Source organism: Acipenser ruthenus, chromosome 49, assembly GCF_902713425.1.
Source record: "Acipenser ruthenus chromosome 49, fAciRut3.2 maternal haplotype, whole genome shotgun sequence".
Lineage (NCBI taxonomy): Eukaryota > Metazoa > Chordata > Actinopteri > Acipenseriformes > Acipenseridae > Acipenser > Acipenser ruthenus.
In genome coordinates this window covers 5,269,466-5,291,432 of record NC_081237.1, presented here as the reverse complement: position 1 = coordinate 5,291,432, position 21,967 = coordinate 5,269,466, and the positions used below count along the sequence as shown (strand labels likewise).

At 43.8% G+C, this 21,967-nt stretch overlaps 2 protein-coding genes across 16 annotated transcripts; both read right to left on the bottom strand.

Moving 5' to 3' along the window:
* Positions 1–671: 671 nt before the first annotated feature.
* LOC117962487 (mitochondrial coenzyme A transporter SLC25A42-like) lies at positions 672–13,327 on the bottom strand. 2 transcript variants are annotated; one of them, XM_034912261.2, is made up of 8 exons: positions 13,176–13,327; positions 7,784–7,899; positions 6,191–6,302; positions 5,520–5,545; positions 4,390–4,556; positions 4,177–4,293; positions 3,702–3,853; positions 672–3,403 (listed from the first exon to the last, which is right to left on the bottom strand). In XM_034912261.2, exons 2-8 carry the CDS (start codon positions 7,865–7,867, stop codon positions 3,078–3,080), a joined length of 984 nt encoding a protein of 327 aa, XP_034768152.2. In that variant the 5' UTR covers positions 7,868–7,899; positions 13,176–13,327; the 3' UTR covers positions 672–3,077. The 2 variants fall into 2 exon arrangements, with proteins under 2 accessions (XP_034768152.2, XP_034768153.2); XM_034912262.2 differs by lacking the exon at positions 13,176–13,327 and adding an exon at positions 13,025–13,167.
* Positions 13,328–14,312: 985 nt separating this feature from the next.
* Positions 14,313–21,953, bottom strand: LOC117428929 (armadillo repeat-containing protein 6). 14 transcript variants are annotated; one of them, XM_059014770.1, is made up of 9 exons: positions 21,839–21,953; positions 21,435–21,567; positions 20,625–20,814; positions 19,908–19,993; positions 18,846–19,416; positions 18,349–18,494; positions 17,760–17,891; positions 17,445–17,582; positions 14,313–16,670 (listed from the first exon to the last, which is right to left on the bottom strand). In XM_059014770.1, the coding sequence occupies exons 3-9, from the start codon at positions 20,743–20,745 to the stop codon at positions 16,458–16,460; spliced, it is 1,407 nt and encodes a 468-aa protein (XP_058870753.1). In that variant the 5' UTR covers positions 20,746–20,814; positions 21,435–21,567; positions 21,839–21,953; the 3' UTR covers positions 14,313–16,457. The 14 variants fall into 14 exon arrangements, with proteins under 14 accessions (XP_058870753.1, XP_058870752.1, XP_034768146.2 ...); XM_059014769.1 differs by lacking the exon at positions 21,839–21,953 and having other exon boundaries at positions 21,435–21,706; XM_034912255.2 differs by lacking the exon at positions 21,839–21,953 and having other exon boundaries at positions 20,625–20,775; positions 21,435–21,706.
* Between the last annotated feature and the right edge of the window lie 14 nt (positions 21,954–21,967).

The window sequence follows — 21,967 nt, the reverse complement described above, 5'->3', positions numbered from 1 at the left end:
TTTAAATGTTAAAGTGATGTGTTGCTTTGTTTGATATTTCACTGTACTTCTTGAGTTTATAGAAAAAATATATTTCTAATATATAGTTTTCCCCTTTAAAGAGCTGTCAATAAAAATCTCCTTTGAGGAGCAGTGCTGTAACCTGTATTTGTTCTTCCGCCAAGCAACAGTTTTCAATATATACTGGAAAATGAAGTAGAATTGGGTTCATCTCATATTAAAAAAATAAACTCAATATATATTGCATTATATTGCAAAAAGCTAGAAAACAGACACGTGGTGGTACAATCTGATGTATTTGTAATGTAGTTTAGAAACGGCGACTTTTGAAGTTACTAATCTATCTTATGCCTATTACTGTGTTTTAGAAATGATAAGAAGCTAGGGGCTGGTTTGCTCAACCCTGCCGGGAATAAGACAGCGAACATGTACCGTGAATGTGAAGGAAGGGCAGTCAGATTCAGTTCATGATCTCTTAGCCCCCTCTAGTGGCCAGATATCTTCATTACAATTCAGTTACTTGTATGTAAAGCCATGAATATCTGATGTGAAAAACCAAATATTTTGGCCGCAAATATTTATGGATTTACAGTATACCGCATCTAATAATTACATTACAACATATAGAATACTTTTTTTAAAAGATCACAAAAATACCGCTACACAAAAAGTATTTACCCCAATATTTTTTATTAAATATACGTTCTCTTGGCACAAATCAGTAAAATACTAACATTGGTTTCAATCGTTCACTGCATCAACATTTTATTTGAGAATAAAACAAAAATAATTAAAAATCGGAGATATGACACTACTGGACAGCAAAGAATCTATGTTTAGATACAATCTAACCTCGTAGTGTATAGATCCCTATATCTCTCAAGGCGTCTCACGTCGTTCAAGTTGCAAACGGACATTGTTATTAGCAGTTCATACATGTAGTTTCACCTGCTCATAGCTGTATTTACAAAAACTATTTACATATACACATTATGTATGTTACATAACAGGCAGCAGATATCGATCGATCGATGTAGATATATTAAAACGTTCTTTATGTATTCTTTGCTATCTGACTTGGATCATTTTAAAAGGGGACTCTTGCGTTTACTCACTCAGGGCTGGGAGTGTCGGTACACCTACGTCATCACTCCCCTCCCAAATCCTCGGAACGTTAGAAAAAGCCACTCTCGCACTGATATAGATTTCATAATGAGCCCCTCATGTAGAGCAGTTCATGGTCTGTCACTATGTGCCGTGTTCTGTACATAGTCTGCCATCTTGTGGACGACTGAAACACTGCACTATTTTATACAATATAAAAGGGAGGACATCTACTTATTCAGGCTTAACGAGCACCAGACTCCAGTTATAATACTTGTAGATTACATTTTAACATGAATACTTTCATTCTTTATTTTGTTAAACATAGATAAGGAGTAGAAACATGGATATAAATGATATTGTGCATTGTTTCTAAGACATTTATTAATTATTGTTTAATTAAACTTTTTTAAAAAATACACAGCAAACGCATTGTGAACACTGAGATGCTTTGGTACGTATAGGATTGTCTGTGCTTGGGAGTCAGTGCTGTTCTGTACAGTACCTTTCAAATTAAAAAGAGAAAAAGGTTATATATATATATATATATAACCTAAATTAATACTTTCTCAACACAGATCTGAATGTATTTTTTAAATTATATATATATATCTAGTAACTTAAAATACACACAGCTGCAACCGTGATGCTGAAATGATCCCCAAGTGAAACATACCAAGAACGAAAAAGCTGCAATATCCACTTTAAAAAAAGAAAAACTGGGTCTCAAGATTTCACTTCAAACATTTTCTCTTAAAATTAAACATAAAAGCTGAATAAATCAAGTGAGATTTAAAATACATGCACTAGCAAATATATATGTGTGTGTCTGTGTGTGTGTGATCTGTAATGTAAACCCAGATTCAATACTGAATCTTTACCTGCTGTGTGTAAGTTCTTATTGAAGCTGTACCTGTTTTGCAGGTATGCTCTCTGCATAGTTACTCAGGTACAGCTGACCCCACCACTGCCACCAACTGTACTTCAGAAACCTGCCTCCAGCCCTGTGCACAATGATCAGCCTCCTGCATTGCACCTAACAGAGCCCAACACAGAGACGATCTCACGCAAGAACTGCCCAAGGCAGGTTTTAGTCGTACTGTACTGAAATCTGTCAGCAACTGGTCAGATTGATCAGTGTGCAACACCCTCCCCCCGGTGCTAGTGGGGCTCTAAAGTAACAGTTATTTATTTATGCCCTTAAAAAAAGGACAAGATGCACCCTGGAACAAAAGTTTTGATACAGGCGCTAATATTGTTAGTAATACCAAACCCTGCTAAAGCTGCTTAATACTGACTGCTGTAGCAGCTATAGTTCGCAATAACCCTGGCTGGAGCTGCTTCTGTTAGTTACTATATTAAGTTATAAGCTTACAAAACCGCATCGTTTTCTCTAAAGAATCTGACTTTGGCAATTTCTGCTTTACGCCTCGGTTACACGCATAGTGTAATTATAAACAAAGCACCACACAGCAGGGCATTTCTTTATCCTCAAAATGTGGAACCGTTCCTGCATTTCGAAGCAGCACGTATCCGGACTCCACACTCCCGCTGACTTCCTGCATTGCTGTGGGTTTGGGCAATTGAGCAAATCAACAAGGAGGTGTGGCTGCAGTCTCCCGTCCGAGAAGGGGCTGCTGATAATCAGCAGTCAAGCCCTGCTTGAAAGAAAAGCTCTCCGGCTGCCAGCTGGGTTACACCCTGACTGCCCAGATCAGTGCCAGGTCCATTAAAGACCCATAGAGAGAGAGAGAAAGACCTACCCAACAGGGCATGGAAACACTCCGGGAATCGGACTGAGAACTAAAAGCATGGGCTGGCAGGCGGGTGGGCGATACATGTGTGGTAAGCACAGGGGTGTACCCTGAGCACTTCATTTCGGGTCGACCCTCCCCTGACTGCGCGCACCCCGGGGTCTCTTGGAGATGCCTGTGCAGGAAGGCGCTGTTTGTGCCCGGGCTGCCCGCTCCGCGTTACCACTGGATGAACCCGCGCTGCTGCAGCTGGCGCCAGAGGATCTGCGTGAGGTCGAAGGTCGTGAAGCTGATGCCCACGGCGATGGGCCCCTTCACCCAGTTCATGCTCAGGCCCTTGTAGAGCCCGAGCACCAGCCCCTCCTCCCTCACGATCAGCTGCATGGTGCTCGCGATGGAGCCGTACGTGTGGCCCGTCACGCCCGCCGTCTGCATGCGCCGCCGCACCACGTCCAGCGGGTACGAGGCTGACTGCCCCAGGAGCCCCGCGCACGCCCCAAACGCCAGCCGCTCGGCAGGGTTGGGGTGCGGCCGGCCGGTGTGATCTGTGGAGAAGAGAGAGAGCATAGAGGGAAGGGTCGAATAGAGACACAGTTAAACACAGACAGAGAACACACAGGCACACACAGTACAGCAGCATGGAGGACCAATATAAGACATGGGAGCTCTAAATGAAGCATTCGTTCAGACAAACGAAAACCTGGACGTGAGTGAAGACTTTGATATAAAGGGTAGTGTTTGAATTGAGATGCACACAAGCAGACAGTCAGACATATACACAGTCAACAGACTGCCATGCAGGCAGCAGACACTGCCACACAGACAGTCACAGAGCCGCGTTACCTGCGTGGACTTTCTTGAGGGTCTCGTAGGTGAAGAAGCTGATCCCTGCGTAGGGGATGACCCCGAGGATGGTGGGGGTGAAGCCGCGGTACAGAGTCTGCAGCCCCTCCTCACGGGAGATCCGCACGAACACGTGGAGAATATTACTGTACCTGCGGGGAGGAGAGAGCTGCATGACAACCGAGACAGGAGAAAGAACCACAGGGACATGCCAGCACTGCACAGCACAGCACACTGTCTCCCTTATAGAAGAGTCCCATAGTAAATGCACAGCACAGTGAGAGCATGGTAAAGCACAGGTAAGCAATGATACAAAACAGCACAGTACATCGTTAATGCTGTGATCCCTGTCTTTAGAATTGCTATGAGTTGGTTGACTCCTGTGCACAACACACACACACACAGGGTTCAATGAGTTGCTCTGAATGTGGTGTCTGCTTGTCTGGGAGTCTGTCTCTGTGTCTCTGTGACTCACATCTCTTTGGGGGTGACGGCCATGCGCGCTCGGACCATGTCCAGGGGGTACGTCAGCATGGAAGCCGTGGTGCCCGCCAGCGATCCTGCCAGGAAGCGGGGCACGGGGGGCAGGGCCCTGCAACCGACCAATCACATAACACACAGTTAGGTCAGACTCCGCCCACAACCTGTCACTATGTATTTGTGTGCAGGGGGGGGGGGGGGTCCTTACTTCCCCTGGGAGCCGCAGTACCCTCCCAGCAGCCTCTTGTACTGCTCATGGGAGCAGAACTGGATGCCAGCGTAGGGAATGACTCGCACCATGGTGGCTGAATTCCCCCTCCAGAGGCTGAGGAAACCATCAGAGAGGTAGGTGCGGTAGATCAGACGGTAGGCTGCCTGCAGAGACACACACACACACACACAGTGAGCCCGGCACTGCACTCACAGTATCTTACTGTCAGAATACAGGGGAGCGGGGACGCTGGCTAAGAGCTCTCTTTTTACCAGGTCGTGCACTGTGTACAACTCTTAATGCAATCTTGTTTGTATGCCTGCATTTCAAAAGTGCTTGGTTGAGAGAGTTTTAGATTATGCTGGTGATTCCATTATGCAGATACATATTGAGTGGGGGTGTATTTACTAACAGGGATGGGAGTAAGACTCCCATTGCATAGCAGTTTGATCCATTCCTGGTTTTATGATGGGTTTAATAATTCACACCTGAGCTTGTTACCTATACCTGTGAAGGGTGAAACTGCTATGCAACAGGAGCCTTATTTCCATCTCTGCCTCTACCACCATCTAACATGAATAGACTTAATCTGGCTCCTCTCCCCACGTCTGAACTGTTAGAATAAAGGAGGAAACTGGCAAGCACATTATGTATCATTACACCGCACCACTGCCAGCCAGTCTCCATCCGATGTCTGACAGTAGTTCCTATCTAGTCGTTCAGAGAAAAGAAACTACCTCCCACACACACATAGCAGCATACCAGGGAATATTTGCAACAACCAAACACAAAACAAGCCTTCGCCCAGCTTCTCCGTTTCTCTCCAGCTGAGGAACCTGCTCCTGCTCACTGTAGTATTTCTCAAACCATACTGCAATGTGACAGCACTTGTAACAGCCATGGTGGAGTCAGTGAGTTATTCCATTCCAGTAGGATGATGAGATGAACACAGGCAGGCACGCGCACACACACACAAACACCTGAGAACATACACACACACACGAGACCACATGCACGCACACACACACGAGACCACACGCACGCACACACTGACATACATGCACACACACACACGCACACACAAACACATGAGAACACACACACACATTTATATTCCATTTCCTCACCTTGGCTGAAAATCTGTTTGAAGACACTGTAGATGAAAGAAAGGGAAGCTGCATTAATGCACAATATTCAACTTCAACATCTCTGCTGTACTTTTGGATTGGCAAAGATACCAAGGATTAACAGGCAGGATTTGATAGTTAAGGAATAGGGAAATACTAAAAGAAATACATTCAAGGCCAGACATTTCGTTTCAAAGTCTCTCAGTGTTCTGTGACATTAGTATTTCTGAATTCAGCACTATTGAGAGTTTCATACTTAAGGATGTCAGGTAAGGGTCAGACGCTGCCACACAGGCAATTATCATATAGGAATAGATCTCTAACCAGGGCAAGGGTTTTATAGCATGAGGGCAATTAAGGGTTTAGAAAATGTTTTAGGGGCAAATGAAATGCAAACTGTAAAGGATTTGGAAATATGGAAGCATTGAGATATATCCACCAGCAGCTCACCCAGGCAAGGGTTCAATACCTTGAAAAGGGAAGTGACCTACGTGTTTGCAGCAAACAAAAACGCAAAACAAGCGACATGCATGCCATCGCCTTGCCAGCTTCACTTCAAAGCATGCAACAAAGATTAAGAACATTCATACCGACAAGCAAAACCCCTGCCAGTAATGCACGGGGCCTCAGCTATATCCCTGGCTGATTTATGGGGGCCCTGGGGCCCCTACCTTGGAAGATGATTTTGGTCCTGTCCAGCGGCGCCACTGCAGTCTTGGCGACGGCCCCGGCTAGGGCTCCGGACAGCAGGGTGTTCAGCACGTTCCTGCCCATCTTGGACCCCTGATCACAGGGAGAGAAGCACAGCCGACATGGGCCAAAAGCATTACACACACGGTGCAAAATACGACACACACTCACACGACCCAAGACAAGCAGCACTGCAACAGGATTTCAAATAATCCACTACAGCAGGGGTGGAAATAACACTCCCACTGCACAGCAGTTTGATCCATTCCAGGTTTTACTAGGAGTTTAATAAGAGACCTGAGCTTGTTACCGAGACACTGTGTCTAATCAAGCTCATAGTAAAACCAGGAGTGGGTGAAACTGCTATGCAACAGGAGTCTTATTTCCATCCCTGTACAATATTAGACTGCACGTGTGCAGCACTAATGTATATATGGAACAGACTATGAATACATACTGAAAATGAAATAACCTTACAGTGTACAGTTACTACTGTATAAACACTAAGGCAAACACCTAGATTTCACATGCATATTTCTGATTTAACTGTAAGCTAGTAACACACAAAACAGAGGAAAGCACAACGTTGATAGTGTCTAATGGTGGTTTTTAATGGTCCATATTACTCTGGTCACTGATATCTGGAAGGCTGAGGAGACTCTAATGGACTCTATTAATAAAGTCTAGGTTTGCCCTACAGTAAGAGCCTTTTCTCTGTGTATGTTTAATATACACGGGTGATCAAAATATCAGAAGAGACCAGGGGGGGGTCGGGGGGGGGGGGAGGTGAACCCTACTTTGAGTATTTCTCTCTGTGTCTCACGTGTAAGGTGCAGTCTTTACAGCGTAGCTTTGCACTAGATCACACGTATCGTGTCACCCCGCTGGTCCGTACTGCCCTGCATTGACCCCACACGTCCTGTATTGCGACAGCGAGATCACACGCACATCCCTCAGTCTCTGTTTGGAATTCAGTAGATCATTAAGCCGAGGGTTTCATCATCTGGGTTAGAAGCAAGAGGTGGTCGACTCACAGAACAGCTGGAGGAGACGATCACGGGTGCGTGGCACGGGAGACAGAGACACAATTGGTTCCTGGCTCGAGCTGGCAGCTACACTGTTGCTCTACAAGATAGGCTTGTTTATCTCAGTAGAACACGGGTTTATCTCTCTGTATTTAATCAAATCTGCTGGGACTGAAGTGCTTTGTTTGGTGCTGCTGTTGTTGGAATGACACAGCAGAAAACAAGTGAAGGGACAGAAAACAGATTAGTACTCTTGACACAGTGGGCACCCCACGATCCCGGGTTCGAAACCACAAACAAGCAGTATCCACATTCAACAGATTCATAAGCACAGAAAAAACAACCCCCTCTCAGAACATGTCTGTTCCGCTGCCTCCTGTGCAATATTAGATATCGTACGTTCCAGTTCAGCAGATCCATAAGGCTCTTTCTCCTGTCAAGCGATCCCAACCTGTGCACCCTATCCTCCTTGAAATGCTCCGTTATCCACAGGGTGTGTCCCCTTCCGAACAGGAGAGAACCGATACACTAACATCGTGTGTCACTCACCTCGATCTGGCTGGTGCTGCTGGCGACTGGTCGGAGCTCCCCCTGTGTTAACGCTCCTGGGCTTTCCTGAACACCATTCCCCATTCCAGCCTCCTTCCCTCATAAAGACCAGGACTCTGAAACGCAGAGAGCAGGGGAGAGAGAGGATCAGAAATCCATTCCCTAATCCAGCGTCGTGAGTCGCTGAGCTGAGAGTTATTCAAACAGAAGCAGCAGCAAAACTAATTTAGACTCCTCAGCCTTTGAAAACAATTGAAAATATTTCTGTGAACTGAGAGGCTAACAGGGAACCAGGGTGAAAACTACACCAATGAATATTTAATTGAGGCTTGCAAAAATAGAAGCGAGTAAATATGTGCTCGTGCCACAGAAGATTCGGATATCACACTACAAACCAATCAATACAAAAAGATAACTTCTTGTATATAAGATACAGCATTGATGCACAGCGTGTGAACAGAAGTCCAGTTCCCCAAACAGAACACAGTTCATGCTGCTGTTGCAATGCGCTCCTGCATGCCTGCTTGTGAAATTGTTACATTGTAGGAAGGCTGTTTTATTTCTGTCCGACAACAAGACACCGCAGATAACAGCTTCAGCATTGCAGGTTTATCAATGTCAAACAACTGTGAAGGGAAAAGAAAGTGGGTGAAAGGTAGAGCCGGGACGAAATGGAGGCTGTGTGGTCCAGTGGTTAAAGAAAAGGGCTTGTAACCAGGAAGTCCTCGGTTCAAATAACGGCTCAGCCACGGACTCACTGTGTGACCCTGAGCAAGTCACTTAACCTCCTTGTGCTCCGTCTTTCCACAGAGATGTACATACAGTTTTCAACCTAAAAGCATGACAGGAACAACAATCTATGCTGGGGGTTTGAATATTCTTTCAAAATTTCAAAGGTCCTTGCTTGATTTGCTTGAAAATACAAAGTATAATTTGTGCCACGTGATCACATGTATAAGGCATGCATTCATACCCTCTTATACTCAGGGGGTTGAGAGAAGTGTTAATGCACGCCATGTGATCTACATAATCTTTTACAAAGGAGCATAGAATGACTCAGTAATAAATCCCCTGGAATTAACAGGGGCCGAATTCAAAATGAATTACTTGAGAACTCGGAGGAAGCGTGCAAGACCTCCAGGTGCTTTTCCTGCGGTATTCAATCAGAATTCAATAAGAATTTCCGGCCATTATTTGAAAGTGTTACCCATTTATGCATTGGATTTCTTTCCAGGATATATTTTTTATAACTAGGAATGTAGTCATTCTTGCTACCGAACACATTGTCCCAGCACCAAAAACACATGTTTTTCCCAGATCTAAAAAAACCCAAACCTTTAGCTGAGTCCACTATTTCCTGGGACAGTGAACAGTGTGAACAGTGACCGCTCCAGGACTGAACGAGCTGGAAGGACTGGATTACGGTCTGGAGCCCCCACAGCTCCAGCCCCTCCTGAACAGAAAGCAATGCTGCTGTTATCTCCAATGGTGCACGATTCTCCCCCTAATCTCACATACTGTTTAACAACACTGGTCTCTCCATTACAAATAAATTCCCAGCCAAACTGGTTAATCAGCAAGCTGGCTGGGGCTGTTGTTCAATGAGGATGCATGCAACACACACGCCCAGATTGTGAAAGGACTGAGGGATGCTGGGGGGGGTCAAGTCCAACAGGTGCAGGCCAGTCCAGGCGTGGCTTCACAAAGCCAGTGTCTTTGAAAGCAGACACCCTGGGCTATAAAAAGAGAAGAAAAGGACGGAATTAAAGCAAAGGGCAAAAACAAGATATAAATAAACGAGGGGGCGCTCTGGAGTTCAGAAAGGTGGGGCCATCATGTTAGCAGTCTTTGTGAAAGCATGGTCAAGCACAGACAGCTCTACAAACCACATGCTTGCGATTCAAAATGGACCACAACTGACCTTTAGTGCAATCTGTATTTCATAACAAGGAACTAATGTGTGCGAGGTCTATTTTTGCTGAAACATTATACTTAGCCTACAGTCAATCTTGGAGGCAGCTCAGGCCCACTGTTGTTTGCCAAATTAAAATGTAAAACTCCTACAACACCAGCAACATAACTGAATTCCACCTACCCCAGTGCTACTTCAGGAACGCAAGTGACCGCACCTGCAGAACCTTGATAAACACACATAAAGTACCACCATCCTGTAGCCCACAGCCATCCATAGCAGGGATGGAAATAAGCCTCCCGTTGCAGAGCAGTTTGATCCATTCCTGGTTTCCCTCTACGTTTAACAAGACATGAGCTTGTTGCCTACGCACTGCGGCTTATCAAGCTCATATTAAAACCTGGAATGGGTGAAACTGCTATGCAATAGGAGTCTTGTTTCCATTCTCTCCCCCGTTGAAGTCAGTTCTTGCCACTCTGATAGGAGAGAGGGGGCAGGGGTGTTACTGCTGCTCAAGGAAGCAAAACTAAAACGCAAACGATACTGATGGTATTTTACAGGAAACAGTGGAGATACTTTGGCCGTATCAAACAACAATCTTCTTCAAATAATGCATCATTGTAAAAAGCCCTTAAAACACTATTTGGAAATGTGAAAGCCACCAAGCTGATAAAACGCAACTCAGAATGGATGATTATTATTTGTTTATTTAGCAGACGCCTTTATCCAAGGAGACTTACGGAGACTAGGGTGTGTGAACTATGCATCAGCTGCAGAGTCACTTACAACTACGTCTCACCCGAAAGACGGAGCACAAGGAGGTTAAGTGACTTGCTCAGGGTCACACAATGAGTCAGTGGCTGAGGTGGGATTTGAACCGGGGACCTCCTGGTTACAAGCCCTTTTCTTTAACCACTGGACCACACAGCCTCCCGATTGCCAAACCGGGTGAGAGAAGCAGGTTTCAGGTTTGATTTCAGGACACAAGTGTGTGCTTTTCTTCTTGTGTTCCCCAGAAGGGATTAAAAAAAAAAACACACAGAGTTCTCTGTTGTACCTTGACAAAGCTGGAATTGTGCAGGTCTCCAAGGAAGGACTGCTTTTCTGATTAAAGGGGTAGAGATGGAAACAGAGATGGCAGCCTGAGCTGGGAGCGGCAGGCAGAAGAGATTCGATTAGACTTGTTAAACCTGGTATGGAACGGCCCTCAACGGAGCGAGGCTGACAATCCGAGGGGAGAACTAGAGAGATCAGGAGCGTCGCTCTGGCTTTCTAGAAACACCTTCCTGGACGGTTTGAAGGGTCAATCTGGGATCTCTGGTCTTTTCAAAAAGCATGGCTCAATACACAAGAGTGCTGGTGTGTTCTTAACAAGCCTGCCTTGGGCGAGGCTGACTGATCTATACGACAGTATGTAAATTTGTGTTCTTTTACTACTGATGTGATCAGCCACACCTATTCCAGCACAAGGAAAAATACTGAGGGGGGTTTCCAAGATGTGTAGCCTTTACTGCCAAATCATCCCGGAAGCTAATGGGCTTTACTGTGCAGTTAGATTGCCACAGCACTTAACCCTTTAAGGTACAAGGGGCATATGTGTCCCACAAATAAAATGATGCTAACCTTCATATTTTTGCAATGAGGTGCACGAAACAGGGTTTAAAATGTACTGAGAGGTTGGATCTGCTCATGCGAATGGTCAGTTTCCTCCTCATGATACTCGAGTCGCTCTCAAATGTATTTTAAGAAGCTGCTCGATCCCTCGTGTGCCTTAAAGGGTTAAGGACATGGAAAACAAAAATAAAAACAATGTCAAGATCACAAGAATAATTCTCAGGATGTCTAGAAAACAACTTTTTTTTTTTTTTAAACTGAGCAACAATTTCATTTCAATAAAATGAATTTCGCGACTCTGCTCATATGACTCGGTGTACAGCATTGCTGGACTAACTGCAGACCTGTTTTCCACACCTCTAACTGCTGTTGCCTTGTGTTCATTGCAATTGAGACCACCTTTAACACCCACCTGCAGACTGCCTGGAGAGGGTTAGTTCATTGCAATCGGTTATATATCTAAACAACACAGACGCAGAGCAGCTCGAATCTGAAGAATTGAACCATTTAGGGACCGCCCGCCAATGCCCACACATGCCTAAAAAACGCATAATCTGGGGAAGGCGAGTCCCGCCATGTCAGCTGTGAAAACTCGTGCGCAACAGTGTCTGTCGAGACGGGCGTGGGGGGGTTATTGCCCTCCCCCCCAAAAAACAAACATAAAGTGTTGTATGAGATAGCTTATAAGGGACTGGTAGTAAAACCAGCACAATACAATACTAGTCGCCATATTAATGCCCAGTACCACAATTCTATTTAGCACATTTCTTCGTCACAAATCTTAATAGGTTAACAATTTATCAACAAGAAACCGTGTGATCCGAGTTCCAATGGACTGTGCTGTCTCTCTATCGTCTACGTGGCTCAATAATTCATTCAGCACACATAACTGACCCTCCCCTCATATTCACTGCAATCCCAAAATAGGGTATGAAAATGTATTATGATGATGATGATGATGATGATGACGTGCTGCTGACCCATGCTGGAATATTTAACATATAAAAAATAATTATGTACATGATAATCTTATATTAGGATCACTATAAAGTAATCCAAACATACCACAGTGGAATTCAACCTGTTGAAATATGCCCTACATACAAAATACAATATAGGCTACGTGGAAAAAACTTCCTTCCTTGTGTGACCCTGAGCAAGTCACTTAACCTCCTTGTGCTCCGTCTTTCGGGTGAGACGTAGTTGTAAGTGACTCTGCAGCTGATGCATAGTTCACACACCCTAGTCTCTGTAAGTCGCCTTGGATAAAGGCATCTGCTAAATAAATAAATAATAATTATGATAATAATAAATGTGTCATTTCAAATTACCGATTAAATCATATCGATGGCAGAGAGAGGTTGCATTACTGGCGTTTAATGAAACGATCCCATTGAGTAATTTGTTGTGACGCCCTAACAACAACATAACAACATACGCACACCTTTTATTTTTTTTTTAAAGTAACGAATCTTCAGTGTATTAATTATCAAAGCGGATTAAGAACCAGAGCACAATCAACAGTGTACTTTAAACCCGTTAGTTGTTTTTTATTTGTATGGTAAACGTGGGATCATTATTTAATTTTGACAACCCCAGAAAAAGTAACCAGACGTACACTTCTCTGTATGTACGCCCCTTTAGAATTACATTGGTAATAATATTAACAGATTTAAAAAAAAAAACCTGAGTTTGAGAGATCTTTTTTCTCTTACCGTTTGATTCACAAATCAGCAGAGACCGATGTTTTCAGTCTCCTGTCTCCGCGAAGTAAACTTATTTTCTAAAGCTGTGTTGACAGCGAGTACGTGACCCCTCCTCCTTGGCTTTAAATTAATAAAGACTCTTCCATTTCTGTTAACTCACCTAAAGAGTTGTTTTGTGCCTGTCAAGTCAGTCTCCCGGGTGCCTTTCAAGTTCCAACGCCACTCCTGTGCAAATTTATTTTGCAGTTAGTTCGCCACTTCGCTCGGGTGCTTTCAATACGTGTCTAATTTCTATAATGATCCACCAGCAGCACCGTCTATCTTCCATGCTGCTTCGTCGCTGCCCTCACTCGCAGCGATTGGCTCCGTGACGGGACAGCGATCACGGAAGGATTCTGGGAATTGTAGTTTATACCTGCCAAAGGTGGGTGCTGGGAGATGCAGTATATGGTGAAGTTATTTCGGCGCAACGGATTTCGGTACGTTCTCGGTGGTTCTGATTAATTTATCGGTAAAATAAGGATATCTTTGCCTCCGATCACTAAAACAAAAAGGGCCAGGGGGGATTACAAATAAAGGGCTTTCTAAACAAAATAATACTAATACATGTGATTAATGAATTTCAGAGTGATTTGTATGCAACAGTGTACATTTTATATATTCTAAAGCGAATCTAATTGTTTGTTTCTACAGTATATCACTCACTTTATGAGACTCCACACAGCACATTTGTGCCAGTTAAGTTTCGTCCTTTCACTTCTTGCTCATCTGTACAATATAAAAAGCCCTGCCAAAAGAAAACAGAAGAATACAGACACACCAGGGCTGGAAATAACCGGCTGCATAGCAGTTTGATCTATTCCTGGTTCTACTATGAGTTTGATAAGACACACCTGAGTTTGTTACCTACACACTGTGACTAATCAAGCTTGTAATAAAACCTAACTATGCAATGGGGGCTCATATTTCCATCCCTGCACATGTGGCAGCCCTGTGAGATTAATCCTTATAGATTAGAGCAGGGCTGGTCCAAATTGGTCCTTCCATTCCTGGTCTGTGTTCCAATCCTGTTATAAACTTTTGAACTGAACTAGACAGAGATGGAAGGATACTGCACCTAAGAGTGGACATCTACGGCTGTTTGACTGGTTCTCAAGTCCAGATCCTGGCAGGCCTTGAACTGTGCTGGTTTCAACCAGGATCTGATTAAGAACTATGGTGTTCATTTTCAAAGCCTGTTTTACTCTATTTTTTCAAAAGGAGAAAAAAACAAACTAGGAATAAAACACAGCAGGTATTTAATTCAAGGCATTTATTAATTCAAGTTCTGACACATGAAGATTTTTAATACAGGACTACACATACATGTATACCTGTAACAGGGCGTTCATAAAATCATTATTTAATTGAAAAAGGAGAGTGCAGCAGCAGTTAGCGGTAATACATTTAATAGTAAAAAGTTGGAGCACTAGATTGTTCAACACAACCGTCACACTTCCTGCTGAAGACAAGCGAGGCCGGTGAAGCTTACTGTTCAATCAGCACACTCCACATTCCCATGGGACTCTGTCAGCACTCATACCCAGGAACTTAAGGAACTAAAACATTGCACTGCACAATGAAAACACAATGATGCAAAACGAACTAGTTTACAATCTCAAACTCTGACCTGCGTTACCTTTTTGAAATAAACAACAAAGAGCAAGATATCAGAGCATTAAATGCTCACCAACGACACAAAGCTGCGTCTCCAGAAACCTGAAACATGGATTTACAGCCTTAACTTCAATGTGGATTTTTTTTTCTTCTGTGAAACAAATAAAAAAAAAAAAAAAAAACTTTTAAGTCTTACACCACAGCATCCTGATTGTAATCTGAAGTGGTAAGGGTATAGAGATAAAAACCCAACACAGAGCACTGAATCAACACGAACTGAAACAGAATCTACAGCAGAACAGACAAGAGGTTCACGGAGAACCACCGCACTTACACACACACACACACACACACACACACACGAGCAACAGGATTTCTTACAACTCTGAACAACACTCAATATTTACAACACAATTCCAAGCACGTCAGTTTCAAAAGCCATTGTAATTCACCACTGTAGCTCTAACCTTAGCGATTAATACAACCTGTATGTTAAGTACAGGTGTCATGACCAGCTCTGTAAGTCTCATCGTGGGTCTCGGCATGCATGCAATATGAACATGATGGCAGTCCAGTCAAAATACTTTAAAAGCGCCACCTTCTGTTTATAATGTGCAAGTTGCAATGGATCAACGGAGGTATGAGACTAACATTTCTCTAGGTCTCCCCTGCCCAAAAGAAAACCTCTCCCTAAACTCACATGACAGAGTGCCGAGGAATGGGACACTTGAATGTCTAGTAAAAACAGCAAGAGGGGTCCTAATGCACATTCAAAAGCAAGGATATACAACAAAGAAAAGCACTAAGAGTTTGGGGTACACAGACTGGCTTCCATCATCTGTATTGAGCGACTGGATAGCAAAGGTATATAGTTCAGGTTGTGAAGAAGGAGAAACTACAGGAGGAGGAAACCAGTATTATACGTTTACTGTATTAGAATCACAAAGCCTACAGAGTTATTTCGAGTGTTTTTATGAATAAAAAAAATGATTTATAAGACTGTGAGCAAAGAAACTAACAAGAGCCATTTAGTAAAAAAAACAGTAATTGAAACAAACAACAAAACAAAAAAAACATTCTTTAACCCCCTTAGGACACAAGGACTTGAGCAGCTGTTCAAACGGTTTCTTCATTAAATACATTGACAGTGACCAGCTCTAACCTGTCAGTACATTTTAAACCCTGTTTCATGCGTCTCACTGCAGAAATAAGAAAGTTAGCATCATTTTTATTTGTGGGACACACCTGTCCCTTTACCTTAAAAGGAATACGGCCTTGGGAACCAAAACAGATTTACACAGAAACAAAACAAATCAAGAGAGTGTTAAATCTATTAAAAGAACACTTCCATCCGTGTCAGACAGAATCTCTGTGTTTTTTCTAACACAATATCAACATTGTTCCTCTTGTGCTGCGTCCCCACATCTAGGTATTGCTGCAATGCAGCTTCACCTCATTTTCTCATTCTGTTAACATATATATCGAAACAGTTCAGGAAATGCTGCAATATGCAGAACACACGCAAGATGCCGGGGCAGTAAAGTCCGGTTCATACTTCAACCCTGCGACCGTCGAAGAGGGAGGATTTCTGATCTCTAGTTGTGCAACTGTGTGAGATACAAGGGAGTTGAGTATTACTGTGCTCAACTCCAGCTGTTCAATGACTGTCGCAAGACTAAAGTACGAACCTGCCTCAAGGAGTGAGAATGGCAAAACATTTTTTAAAAGCCCTTCCACTGTATTTGTGCATTTCCCAGTAACGTGACGGGCTGGCTGGCTGGGGGGCTCATTGGGACAGGCTGCCCTTCTTGCCTGTCCACAGCTCCCGCAGCTCCACCTTGCAGCCCAGGTCTCTCAGCGCTGCCTTGGCCACGTCCTCGCAGTCCCGGTGAGCCACCAGGGCCTGGCTGATCAGCGCCTCTGCACCCAGCTCCAGGATGGCCAGGCTGTAGTCACTGGTCCGAGACACCAGGTTCCGCAGCACCATGCACGCCTGCTTCTGTCGGAGGAGAAGAAACGGGGAGGGATTAAGAGTTTCAAAATGTTTAAAACAAACAAAAAAAAAGGTTTTCCCCAAGTGCGTTCCTAGTAATATCAAAGTTAACCAATGTATTCTTCTCGTTGTTTAGAATTACCATGTGCATTGTTTTTCTGTTTCAGTCGTCACATCCTGGGGACTTTTTCAAACTCCTCTCTCTAGTAAGATTCAGCGCTCCACATTGGTGTTGATCGGGCTAATTTAAAAATTGATGTATTTAGCAGGGGGGAGCTGGTTAATTGCTACAATAAATACGAGTGAATAAAGAGTTCTCTCATTTGTGGATGGACTAGCGGAAACGCTGCCCAGAAGCAGCCCTGATGGCTTGACGACCTTCAGTTCTATTCCAACAGCGTAAGCCACTTACTGGCAAGATATCTCAAGAGGGCACTTTGCTTGCACCTAATGGCTTAATGTAATAAAGAGTGTTTACTTGGGGCTGGAAGAGGGTTACAGTACAGGTTATAAACCTGCTTTCAAAGCTCTGAACCTGCAATAAAAAAGCCACAGGGCTCTTTCATTCTACATTCTAGCCACCGAACAGAAGGTTACACTTTTGTATTTAACTCTGTTTTATCCCTGTCCGAACAGCATTCCTTCGATGCCAAATACTCAAACGTCTTTACAAGTAAATCCGTTGTAAGGGTTTTCCTCTATGGAAAGCATTTTAAAATATCTTCTGTGAAGACGCGATCAAATTAATGAATGTGTACCTTTATCTCCAGCCTCTCTTACCTGCACATTGACCTCCCCTGGGTGGGCCTTCATTGCCTGCAGTGCTGCCAGCGCGCCCCCGTTCTCCATGATCGCCTTGCAGTTCTCCGGTTTACGCAGAGCGAGCATGCACAGGGCTGCACACCCCTGCTCACAAACCTGAGCAAGAAGCACAGCAATCAGAGTGGAGCCAAAGCAAAGAGACAGAAATACTACTACGACTACTACCAATAATAAAACAGTTCAGATGTTAATTTATCAATCAGTGAGCATATGAGATACTGTGGAACCTGCTGGGCACCTATAATCAAACAGTACCCTAGTCAGGTCAGGTACCTGCGCGTTGCCCATGTGTCTGTTCATTGCTAACACGATCAGGTCGGTCCCTCCTGCCTGGACGATGGCGTCTTTGACGTCGTCATTTCCTGCGATGGCTCGGATGGCGCTCATAACCTGCTTCACAAGTTCCTGGAAGAAAAACAGAAGGGAAATTTAAAAAGAAAAAGGTCACATGGGCTCAACTCACTATACGGCTACCACCAAATGCCGCCAACAAAAATCTATAAACGCAGCCTTAGCCTCATACAGGCTAAGGGACAGAGGAGGTCACATTCACCCCACTACCAATTGCAAAACACCTTGTCCAGAATTAAATCAAACCTTATAGCACTGCCACAGCTGCGCTAATTCTAACTATTGTATTGGTGCCATCATTTTGACTGAATCCAGGTCTTTGTAACTTTTATTTTTTAATGGCACATCAGTACACAGTTACAGACAAATACATAGGCTGGAGTGGCCCGATTGTGCTCATTTTAATATTTTTTTTCTGTTGCCCTGCGAAGGACACACAAAAGATTAAATGGATCGATACACTGAGCCAGCCAACTATATAACCCTCTATAACCACGAGCGCCTGCAGTACCTGATGGTCAAGATTGTCCGCGAGGAGGTTGGCCATGAACTTCAACCCTCCGAGGTCGACGATGTCCTGGCAGAACTCGTTTCGCACAGCCAGCCGGGACAGCGTGCCGCACAGCTCGCTGAGGACACTGTTATTGCCTGTGTGAGCTGCAAGAAGAGGGGAAAAATAAATAAATAAAATTATACACTCGATGCAGGAAGACTGAAAGTTTGAATTCATGAGCACTGATAGTACAGAACACAGTTCTCTTCCCTTCAGATCTAAAAAGAATAATTATTTTACTCTGTCATTCACGTATCCATCAGTATCATCAGCACAGCAAGATGGAAAAGTACATGCTGTGCGACAGGCTGAATTAATAGTGCAAACTCTGAACTAAAGAAGTAAAGGGTCAATCCAGCTCAAGTGGACAAATTCTGGGGAGTTTCCTCCATTTGTGGTTGATAATGATGATGACACATGAACCAGACGTGACAGAGAAAAGGGTCCCAGCATACCTTTCGCCGCTTCGATGATGACCTTCAGCCCGGCGTTCTCCAGCACGATCAGCTTGGCGTGTTCGTGGGCTTGTCCGAAGGCGACCCTGATGTCATCGTCGAAGGTCATAACCCTGAGCGTGCTGCAGGCCAACCTGACCAGCTCGGGCTCGGCACCGTGGCTGGCGATGGCGCCGGTCAGCAGGGGCAGCAGCCCAGCCTTCACAAGGGCCTGCCGGTTCTGCTCGTGCTTCAGGCAGCAGTTGCGTGCCACGCGAATCGCCAGCGAGGTCACGGAGGGGTCGGTCCGGTTCTCGCGGAGCGTCTCGATCAGCAGCCCCCTCCCGTCGGCGTCCAGGAGGTCCGGCTGCCCGTCGGTCAGGGCCGCCAGCGCTCCCAGAGCCTTCAGCAGGAGCCCCCGCTCCCCCACCGTCCTCCGGCAGCACGAGAGGATCGTGGGGTAGGCGCCTTTCTGGGCCGCCAGGTAGCGGTGTGAGAAGTCTAGCTTGCACTGTTCTGTGAAGCGCGCTAGCTGTTCCCCCATCACATCCAGGGACGAAGAGTCTAACAATGTCTGTAGAGACTCTAAGGCCTGGTCACCAACAAAAAAAAAAAAGGATATATTTTTTACATAAGAATATTTTTTAGCCTTGCAATGCATGGATAGAAATCAGACTCCTATTGCATATAACTGCAGAATGTTTTTATACAGTAGTAACTATACAGTGCAAGGTCATATATGTCATATTCAAAATGCATTCACAGTCTATTTCATATATACATTAGTGTTGTACACATACAGTCTTGTACAAGGATGGAAATAAGACTCCTGTTGCATAGCTGTTTCACCCACTCCTGGTTTTACTATGTGCATCATTAGTCAGTGTCTAGGTAACAAGTTCAGGTAACTCTTATTAAACTCATAGTAAAACCAGGAATGGATTAAACTGTTTTGCAATCTTAGTCATATTTCCAGCTCTGTTTCAGATAATTAATATATTAAAGGACACTCCTGCTTCCTTGTAGCTACAGTACACAGGTATTCGTTTTTCAATCTGCATCTTTTATTTCATTCTACTGTACCTGTAAAATATCATGGGTCTGCTCCTCCTTCATCTCATCTGAAGAGGCTGTCCGGACTGCCTTCACTATATTAACAAGGCTCACCCCTAGAAACAGGCAGGGAGGAGGGTTTAGTTGCCTTTCTCTAATGCATGTATTACTTTTCAGTAAGTGAATGATCCGTTTCATAGATAAAACTTAAAAACAAACACTTTTTTTTTTTTTATATCTTCATCTGTTTTACCATGAAGACAATAAAAAAATTATGCATTTCTGTTGCAAATTAGTTTTACCTTGTAAAAGAAAAGAAATATGAGGTTGGTGCTGCAATCCATGTCAATTCACTGCTCTAAAAAAATCTGTGCAGGTATAAATGGATCAAATCAATTCCAAGTTGTTGAAGCTTCAAGAAGCTGCTGGATGAGATTCTGGGATAAATAAGCTACTAACAGCCAAACGAGCAAGATGGGCTGAATGGCCTCCTCTCGTTTGTAAACTTTCTTATGTTCTTATGTTCTAAGTCAGTTACTGCATTAGGTGATTAGGTTGTGCTGTACCAGGGATGGGAATAAAGACTCCTGTTGCATAGCAGTTTCACCCATTCCAGGCTGTGCTACAAGCTTGATTAGCCCCAGTGAATGGGTAACAAGCTCAGGTAAGTGCATCTTATTAAAAACTCAGGAATGGATCAAACTGCTCTGCGACCGAGCAGAGGGTCTTATTTCCATCTGTGCGTACCTTGTGACTCAAACTGCTCAATCGCCTCCTTCAGCGCCTCGTCCGGCTCCATTTCAAACTCGGAGATGTTTTCCTGCACCACGGCATCGAACGTCTCTTGAGTGATCCTTCTGCTCGCCATCTCCAGACCGGTCCTCCAGCCCGTCCTACACTGAGAGCAGCCAACAAAAGCCACTGATACTGCGATTCACTGAAACAAGTTATATTAGAAAACGGTTCCTAGAGACACTTAACATCTGATCAGGCTTTTGTACATCAATTCGACTGCAATTAACATAGCAGGCCAATTATAATACAAATCACAGGACAGCGGACCAAACTAAAGCAATGTACTGTCATGGTCGCGATACTGTACAGCAAATATTGTAGCTTACCCAGCTGTGACTGTGTTATTTCTAACCGTCTTTTAATGTCCACTAAAAATATTAATTATTATTAATAATACAAATAAAAGAATGATTTGTTTAGTTACGGTTATCTCGTTTGTCTTCAAATAACATTACAGACAATTGGGCAAAAACACAGTATATTGTTAACGTAGGATCTCAAGAAACAAGCCTATTTTGTATGTTAGTTTTATTGTTATTATTATAAATAAATAAAACAAATACAATCTCATGTATTACATTTCTCACCGCTTCTTACAAAGCCTATCCACAACCAACCGCTCCCCGTTCCAATACCGTAACAGACAACCGCTTGGAAACGGGCTACTCAAAGCACGCAGCGTATCACTTATATTACTAGCCGCGGCTACGCTAAGAAATAACCGTAGTCTCATTTTGGTAATACCAAAGTCACAGAACGTACCACCTTTCTGTCCGGCTGCCGCCAATTGCAACTGAAGAGTAGTTCCGCTATTCTTTCGTTCCTGTCTCACTTGTACTCATTTGCGATGTAGGATTTTTGCCCTTGGGATGTTATAAGCAGCACTGGTCTAAACCTTTAAAAAAAATACAGTAAAACATTGGCAAACGTTATTTCATGTATATGCTATTATACTGCTAAAAAGTCACCATACTATTGTTATGGAATATATAATGAAAGAAAAAAATATTGTCTGTATCAAAGATCTATATGTTTCACAAAAAGTTTAAGATATATATTTTTTTTATCAATGACGTATTATTATGCTGTAAGCAAGCTCTTCTGGTTGTAAATCTCAAATAATTAATAAAAAATATATAATTATTTCTTTCAAAAGAATAGTTTACAATAAAAAGTGAAAAATGCAGTCCCTGTGCTGCCCCATAACTAAGATCTCGCCGTGCTCTCGTTGCGCTGTCTGAAATCTCGCGGTGCTGCGGACGCGGTAGTCGTAGTTGTTGTTGTTGTTGACGGCA